This window comes from Antechinus flavipes, chromosome 3 (genome assembly GCF_016432865.1).
Source record: "Antechinus flavipes isolate AdamAnt ecotype Samford, QLD, Australia chromosome 3, AdamAnt_v2, whole genome shotgun sequence".
Lineage (NCBI taxonomy): Eukaryota > Metazoa > Chordata > Mammalia > Dasyuromorphia > Dasyuridae > Antechinus > Antechinus flavipes.
In genome coordinates this window covers 341,070,851-341,080,324 of record NC_067400.1, presented here as the reverse complement: position 1 = coordinate 341,080,324, position 9,474 = coordinate 341,070,851, and the positions used below count along the sequence as shown (strand labels likewise).

Here is a 9,474-nt window from a genome sequence, read left to right as displayed (position 1 = left end):
AAAAGTAGCTAGATACTGAGTGAGAACCCAAGGGATAAAACAATAATATTTTAGGATACAGATCTTGTGAAATCTATTTAGGTTTTCAAAAGCATTTACAACTTCCTTTCTAATTCTTAACTTTTTTTATAGGTCTGCTTGCTAGATAAGTAATTTTCAGTTAAGTGAGGTTTTACGCTGTAGTTCTATACACTTATACTTCCATTTCACAACTAATGATTATGAAGATAGACAGAGACAGAGAGGGAGAGAAAGGGGCTGATACACAGAGACACAGAAACTGAGAAAAAGAGAGAGAGAGAGACTGTAAGAGAGTATGTATATGAGAGAGTATATATGTGAAAGACAGAGACAGAAACAGAGAAAGGCACAGACACACAGAGAGAGACAGAGACAGAGGGACAGAGAGAGAAAGGCTAAGAGAGAGTGACTGTGAGAGAGAAAAACTGAGAGACAGAGAGAGTATATGTGTGAGACAGAGAGAATGTGTGTGAGACAAACAGATGTGCAAGTGAGTGTATGTGCTTTAGAGTGAGTGAATAGTCATTTTTAAAAAAAGTATTAGAAACTCATTAAGCTAACATTGAGAAGAAAAGGAAAACAAAAAGAAAAAGAAAAAAAGAAACAACAAACTAAGAACCCTGCCTATCTCCAAATTTGAGCCCCTCCCCTCAGCATGTGAGCTGTAAAGAGAATGACACATGTGCTGTTTCCTTTCCCAGTTGTCGAAGGGTCAGGAACCAGCAAGAACAAGAGGAGGCTTCTCCAGGAGACTCCTGCCTTTTTCTGATCCTTCCAGCTGTTCTTCTCAATCTTCCCAGCCTTTCCTGAGCCAGCGGAGACCAGTGGCCCAAGACGCTCTGGAGTCTGTCAGTTATGAGTAACCCAAACAGTACAACAGTCAGTGACGGTGAGTACCTGTTTGTGCTGTGTTTGTCCCACACTGCCTGGAAACAGTTAGGCTGAGGGGAAGGGGGGGGTGATATTCTCAGGTTCCCCATTTCCCTGAGGGACCTGACCTGAAAGAGAAGGGAAGAAAACTGCATGTAAAGCCAAAGTGTCTTATCCTTCTTTTCTTTTTGAGGAGCAAGGAGAGCCTAGGAGAGAGTGGGGGGCTCTAGTCAGTGAGTTTGGTATAAACTTATTAAAGAGGGACACCTTTCAAAATAGCATTCTTTCCTTTTCTCCTCTCCAGTCTAAAAAAACAAGTTAATGATGAGAAAGAGAAAGGGAACAGACACAGTCCTTGTTTTTTGTTGTTTGTTCATTTGTTGGGACATTCTCCCTTCCTCTGGGGGAATTAAAACAAAACATAGTGGGGGGGGGGGATTAGTGGAATAGTTGAGGTCTTAAGGCTCCAATAGTGCTTTTCCTAGAAGCTGCCTGGCTCGATCTGGGCATGAGCCACAAGCTGGCTATGTGTAACTTGATACTGAAGCTGAAAACTGTCCATATTTAAAAGCATGATACTGTTATCTGTCCCCGCCTCCTCACCCTCGCCCCTGAAGTTTAAGAAGGAAGGGGGGAAGCGGGAGGGAGAGCACAAGAGAGATCTTAGGCAAGAAATTTTTTTTTCATAAAATAATAAAAATTCAGACAGTTGGAGAGGGAGTCCAAGTATTTAATAACTGAAGTGAACTTTCTGAAAACTTTTTTTCTAAGCTGCCAAGAAAGCTCTGCTGAAAGTAGAAGCACTGAGCAGTATTCAAAACAAACTCCAATTGCCCAACAAGGTATTATGAATGGGCAAAAGAAGCTACAGGGAGGGTGATGATACTCTTGACTCATTGGAGTTTTCTGTTAGCCCGCTGGTGTCTGTTTTCGTTCTCTTTTTAGTTTTGAGCTAGCACATGGTTTGCTAACAGGAAGCCTTATGTGAAAAGATTCATTGTGAGGATGTGTAGAAGCTTCTGTGAGCTCTTCCCCACCCACACTATCCATCTTTTGAAATTACAAACTTTTTTTTCAATACTCTTTTCTCCTCCCCCCCCTTTTATGGGCCTTCTCAATTTTGATTTGGTTCAACCATTATAGGCACCCAGTCTCCCACATTTCAAATGGTGTCAATAGTCAAAGGAGAGAAAAGCTAAGCATTCAAGCAGGATTTGGGATTAATATTCTTTAATGTGTGGGTGTCAGAGAGAACCGCTTTTTATAACTCAAGAACATTTGTGTTGTGAGATTTCTGAGTTTTCCATGAGGTCTGGCCCTCCCATGTATGGCAAGGGAAATGTGGGCAGTTTTCATGGTTGGTGGGGGGAGGCGGCAGGAAAACAACGAATGATACTTTTAATTACTCAAATGCAAGTAGTTTTTGATAGAATCAGAGGAAATACTGATATGTGAGATGTTAATTCCTTATGTCAAGCCAAGACAGGAAGATAGTCTTTGGCGAGAACTATTAAGTGGTTTGGGTTGTTTTGTTTTGTTTTTTAAGTTTGTGATTTTTTTCCCTTCTTAGAAGTAATTCTTTTAGAACTCTGATTCTGAAGATGAGAGTAGAACACACACATTTAATGGCCAGAGAATTTAATTTTACAGGCCAACTTTGCATCCTATTAAACCTCACATTTGATTTATATGATGTCGGGATGCATCTTGCAGGAAAACTGCCTGCCTGTCATTCCCCCTGTTAATTCAGACAGGATGTTTCTATATCCTGTCTTGATTTGCATTACAGAACTGGAAGTAAGGTTGGAGGGGAGGGGGATTGAAAGCAATGCACCAAGTTTCAAATCGATAGAACCAGTGAGGGCTTCCATAGCCTTCTTGATCCAGCTGTGTTCACAAAGCTAGGACTGGGTCCAGATTCCAGAAGTTCTTTTTTTCAAGTGACTCATGTTCAGTAACCTTGAGTCCCCAGCAGCTGAATCAAAGAGACATTGAAGTTTAGTCAGTAAGAGGCCAGGTATGGAATTTTTATATATCCCTGCCTTTGACAAGAGCAAAGAGGGTTATATCAAGCACAACAAAGAAAAGACTTCTGTGATTGCTTAATTCCCCCAAAATATGTCAGATGTTTGAGTTCATTTATGATGTTGAGAAGCCAGTGTCCCCATGGCTTACCAGAATTGGGCAACTAGTTTCTTGGTACTTGCAAAATATACTGGAATGGGAAGGGGGGTACTTCAAAGCTATTTGGAAAGGGGGCTCCCGCTGTAATTGGTCAAGATAGCTAGATTGTTGCTGACAGCAAGTTTCTGCCAGAATAAGGGAGTTGTCTGTCTCCAAGAAACTGTCACCAAGAGTTTTTATGTGTGTGTGTTGGGGACAGAGAGTTGGGAATAGCACCAGTGAAAGTGTTAGCTTACACAGACCTTTTTTTTTTTTTTTCCTCTGAAGAACTCTAAACATATTCTGGGGATTTATTCCTTGGAGTAAATATGAACAATTTTCATGATACTTTCCATATAAGTATCAGAGATTATAGAGGATGAGACTTTCAGGTCAACTTGAACCTGATTCTGCAGACTAAACATCCTTCCTCCCCACTTCTCCCCCAACCCCCAGATGTTAATTGACATCTATTGTGATTGTAGAAAGGATTTCAAATAGTATTCATTTCTAGATGTTACAACTAACTGGAAAAATGACTTTGCAGATGAACTCTCATTGTAATGATCAATTTCAATCCCAAAGAACAAATAATTCAAAAACAAAAACACTTCCCTCCTCTCAGTAGAAAGGTTAAGGGCAATGGATAAGAGTGTTGCATTAGTTACCTTTTCTTAACTACTTATATTTGTTACAAAGGAGGACTCCTTGCAAGGAGATTTTTTTTAAATGATGTGTAAAAACAAACAAAAAAATCAATAATACTTTTTTTTAATTGACTGCCTATATCCCAAGCCAAACTTTCAAACTTCTTAGTATTTAGATTTGTAAGGCACACCCTTGCACATGGTTCTTGCTTAATAAATATTTGCTGAACCATATGGAATTGAATAAAGAGGGTTCCTATGGCACTATTGCAAAAAGTGCCTAAATCAAGGTGTTTAGTAATCATCTGCATATCAAGTTCTGGTATGTAAACAAATTCTCAAAAAAAAAAAAAAAAAACTATAATTGACTCCAACTGCCTACCAAATAGTATCTTATCCTTGAATTCAGGGCCTTCCACGGTCTAACCTCTATCCAATAATACTGTATGTTATCCAATAACACTAGTGCTAACCATCTCCACTGCTCTGCACAGTGATATATCTGCCCCAAACAAGTAGCCCAATTTGAGTATTCATTTCCAAACTTATGTCTTAGATCTTGTTACTCTTCCTTGGAATAACTCACCTTTCTAATTACCCTATCCCTACTCAGTTTTAAGAACTGAATTAAATCTTCCCTAACTCCCCAATATTCCTAACCAGTTAAATCCACATCATTATTGTGTTCACTCTTTGAATTCAGCAAGAGGATCTTTTTGAATTGTTCTAACTATAAATTCCAACAAATTCCACCTGCAAGATTTGGTCCTAGGCAGAGGGCAAATCTTTTGACAGATTAATCAGGTCAATGAAATCACTCTGCCAGTGAGCTATCACTACAACTCACTCATAGAGGATTGGAGAATTTAAATCTGGAAGGACCCTCAGAAATCACCTTTCAATCTTCTTTTTATAGAAGAAGAAATTGAGGGTTGGAGAATTTAAGTGACTTACCCAGGTCACACCAATAGCAAATAGCTGAGCTGGGATTTTGGACTGAGACCAAACTCCAGATTTAGATGAAAAGAAATTACATTAAAACTATCTGATTCCTTCTGAGAAGGCCATCAAGAATTTTCTTTGGGATAAAGATCAATCAGACAAGTTGTTGTTTCTTTCAATTATTTAATTATACAATTTTCTTTCTTTTTAACTTGTGAGTTTCAAATTCTCTTCCTCTTTTCCACTCTTTTCCCACCTACTGAGAATGTAAACAATATATCAATTACATGTGTGAAATCGTGTAAAACATATTTCCATGTTAGTCATATTTTAAAAATAAAAACAAGAAAAATAAAGAAAATATTATACTCCACTTGGCACTCAAAGGTCATCAGTTCTCTCTCTGGAGATGGATAGCATTTTTTCATCATGAGTATTTTGGAACTTCTTGGTTCATGTATTGATCAGGGTAACCAAGTCTTTTACAGTTGATTATCATTACAATTATTATTGCTGTGCACATTGATCTCTGGTTCTTTGCATTTTTACTTTGTATCAGATCAAATAGGTCTTACCATAATTTTTTCTGAAATGACTCTCTCATCATTTCTTATAAAACAATAGCACTCCATCACAATAATATTCCACAACTTGTTCAGCCATTATCCAATTGATGGGCATCTCCTGAATTTCCAGTTCTTTGCTACCACAAAAAAAGTTCACAAATATTTTTATATTAAAAGTTGTTTTCCTTTTTCTTTGATTTCTTTGATATACAAACCTAGTAGTGGTATTGCTGGGTCAAAATTATAATCCTTTGGGAAATAGTTCCAAATTGTTCTCCAGAATGATTGGACCCCTTCACTATTCTACCATCTATACTTCTTTAGTATACCTATTTTTCTCTCATCTCCTCTAGCATTTTTAATTTTTTATTTATATTACGAAAAATAATAGAATAAAAAAGAAAAACAGAGAAGGAAAACAAAACAAAACAGAGTGTTTTCATGTGCCCAGCAGAACATAATTTACTTTATTCTTTTTTCTTCATTTATCCCCCACACCTACTCCAAGCAAGCTATCATTCATCAAGGATATATTTATGTGTATATATATATATAGATATATATATATATACAGATATATACACATACACATACACATACACACATACACACATCTTTCCTATCCCTGCTAACTCTTTTTTTTTAATTCTGCTCCTTAATTTGCCTTGCTATTATTAACCTCCCCACTCATAGATCTCTCCGTTGTCTTCTTCCCCTTCTCTTTGCTTCTTCCTCTATCCATCCCTCTCCCCTTATTTCTTTATAGATTTTTTTGGGTACTATACTCTTCATGGCATAAATGCAGTGTTATCTCTTTAACCCATTTCCATTATGAGTCGGTTTTCAGAACTATGATCTGTTCTCCTCCCTCTAATGTATCTGTGTCTATTCTTTCTCTGCATCTCATTTATATAACATAATCACTATTTTTTACCTAATTCTGCTCCAATCTTTCTTTAGAGTTACCTATTGCTGATGTCAATCTAAAACATATAGTATATATTTCCATGTAAAAAATATAAACAATTTTGCCATGTTAAATTCCTCAGAACTGATCTTTGATACTGGCTCTTATATGTTAAATTGTCTATTGAGTTAGGGTTTGGTTGATAGAAAGTTCTGAAAATCTGCAAATCTGTTGAATATCCATTTTTCTCATTTAATAGAATGCATAATTTTGCTGAATATGTTACTTTGGATTGCAGATCTAGTTCTTTTGATTGTCAACAGATATGATTCCAGAACCTGAGATCTTTTATTGTGGCTGATGATAAGTCCTATACAGTTCTAATTGTAGCTCCACTGTATTTGAATTGTTTTTTCTTGTTTCTTGTAAAATTTTCTCTTTGATTTTGGGGATCCTGAAATTTTCTAATAATATTCCTATGTGTTTTTCACATGTGAGCTATGGTACATTTGAACAAAATGTAATTTCTATGATAATCTTTTTTAATTAGGTCTTTTTTTTGCTTTTGTTTTGTCTGAAACCATAATTGCTATTTTTTACTTTTTTCTCACAAAGGATCTCTTTGAGGTGGTGATTGGTGGATTTTTTTTCTATTTCTACTTTTCCCTACTACTCTATCACGTCAAGACAACTTTCTGGAATTATTTCTTGCATTGTTGCGTCAAAGAACTTTTTTGGTCATAGATTTCAGATAGTCCAATTATTCTTATATTTTTTCTTCTTACTCTCTTCTCCAAATCTGCTGATCTGGATTATTATGCTACACATTCTGTTCTCTTTTTTCTTTCTTTATATTTTGTTTTGCTATTTCTTGGTCTCTTGAAGCTTCGCTGGCTTCCCCTCGACCAATTCTAATTTTCTAAGAGTTATTTTTGTCTTTGAGACTCTGTATCTCCTTTTCTAGTTGGTACTTTTTAATAATCTTGTTTTTCTTGGATTTTTTTAGTTTTTCCTCAATATCTCTCATTTTATTTTTTAAATTCTTTTTTGAGTTCTTTTATAAATTCTCTCTGGACAGAGAGCCATTTAATGTTACGTTTTCGTGTGGAAGAAGTTTTATTTTTACTTCAATATTCTCTGCTGAAGATGAATCCTGATCTTCCCTGTTCCCACAGTATGTTTCGGTAGTTAGGTTCTTCTTCTTCTTCTTTTTCTTCTTCTTCTTTTTTTTTTTTTTAAATAAGCAGTACTAGTGTTAGCACCTCTGTTCCTGGGATGGGGGGATGGTGTCTACCTTCATTTCAGCTCTCCCTTGTGACTTGAACCCTGAACCAAGAGCTCCACCCTCCTGCAAGTGTCCATAGCCAGCAGAGAACCTGCCCTGCTGCCTCTATATTTACCAGGTGTGCTGGTTCCTTCTCACTCAAAGCTGCATCTCTAAACACTGTTGGGCCTGATGTTCCTAATCAGCCAAAGTTTCCTCAGTTTTCCCAGAGTCAGACCTACAAATCTGCACAGAGTCCAAGAAGTGAAAGTTTCTGTGGTTTTTGCTGAGACTCTAGCCAAACCCAACTCACCCCAGGGTTCCCCATTTGGTATTTCTTAAGAGTTAGCCTGAAGGTATGTGCACTTCACACTGATTAGCCTCCAACTTGGAGTCTTTCTAACAATCTTCTGGGGTTGTACCAAGAGGACCCCTGTTTTGTCCCAAGTTTTTTTTGATTTTTTTACTATTTTATGTTCACTGTGAGGAACAAATATATTCTGTTTGTGGGAAAATTCCGAAGAGCTTGAAATTTAATGACCTTGAAATCCCATTTTTCATCTCTAATAAGTGAGTTATGGTTTTGAAAATCTGTTATTTAAAACATCAAAGTTTTTTTTTAATTTACCTTTTTCTAATGAATAGAAATCTAGAACATTTTATATGACTATACGTAGCTTTGATTTCTTCTTTTGAAAACTGCCTATTTTTGGTATTTAACCATTTTATCAATTAAAGAATGTTACTTATTTTTATACATTTGACCAGTTCTATACATAGTATTTAGTTGAGAAATGAGACATTATCAGAGAAATTTGCTGCAAAAATATTTGATATTATTTCATATGGTATTTTTGAACAAAATATAGTTTCTATGATAATCTCTTAATTAGATCTAATTTTTTTTTACTTTTGCTTTGTCTGAAATCATAATTGCTACTCTTGACTTTTTTTAAATTAAATCAAAGCATATTCTATTCTGTTCCAGTCCTTTATTTTTAACTCTGTGTGTGCCTTTCTGTTTCAAGTGTATTTCTTGTAAACAACATGTTGTAGGATTTTGGTTTCTAATACATACTGTTATCTACTTTTATTTTATGGGTGAGCTCATCACTTTCACATTCATAGTGATGATTACTCACCATATTGCTTGAAGTATTTTCTCTTTGTCCAAGAAGTGCTGAAGTCTGGCTAGTTTTATTTTAGGATCTTTTTTAGGAGATAATTAGTATACTCTTTTAATTTCTATTTTACCCTCTGGATCTATGACATCAGGTCTATTTCCCAAAGAGTTAAAACAACAAAAAGGAACAAGACATATATGTACAAAAAATATTTAAAGCAGCTTTTTTAGTGGCAACAAAGTATTGGACATTGAAAGGAAGTCAGTCATTTGAAGAAAGGCTAAACAGGTTATGATTAATGATAGAATACCATTTTGTTATGAAAAATGACAAGTAGAATGTTGTCACCAAAAAAGTCTTACACAAACATGATGCAAAGTGAAATGAGCAGAACCAGGAGACTATAACAGTAAAAACAATAATGGATTGTGATTCACTGTGAATAACTTAGCTGTTCTCAGCAATATAATGATCCAAGACAATTCTGAAGGATTTATGATGAAATTTGCTGTCCATCTCCAAACAAAGAACTAATGGAGCCTATATGCTGACTAAAAATACTTTTTCTTTATTTTGTTTTTCTTGGGGGGTTATTTGTATTTTCTTTCACAGTATGACTTTCATGGAAAGGTGTTTTGCATGATTCCATATGTATAATCTATGCCAAATTGTTTGCCTTGTCAATGAGAGTAAAGGGGGAGAGAGAATTCAGAATTCACATTTGAAAAAAGAACATTAAAATTGTTTTTACCTATAAATAAAAAATGTTAATTTGTTTTAAAGCCAAAGAAAATATTTTATAGATGATCTTAGAAGTAATAATAAGCCACTAAAGTTTATTGAATAGGAGATTGATGTGGTCAGACTTATACTTTGTGTTGTGTAGTATCAAAGCATTATTTTTTGGCCCCAATATCATAACATCACCTCATAATAAAAACCTGTGGTTAAGGTCTACATTAACTTCTTT

General features: G+C 35.5%; 1 protein-coding gene across 2 annotated transcripts in view; it reads left to right on the top strand.

Annotated features, from left to right (window-relative positions):
- Positions 1 to 471: 471 nt before the first annotated feature.
- Positions 472 to 9,474, top strand: part of GYPC (glycophorin C (Gerbich blood group)) — an 86,935-nt gene continuing 77,932 nt past the window's right edge. Inside the window, exon 1 of one of the 2 annotated variants that reach the window (XM_051985715.1) lies at positions 472 to 910. In XM_051985715.1, the coding sequence (XP_051841675.1) occupies positions 877 to 910 (34 nt within the window). In that variant the 5' untranslated portion in view covers positions 472 to 876. The remainder of the gene's footprint in view (positions 911 to 9,474) is intronic. The other variant, XM_051985716.1, reaches the window with a different exon arrangement.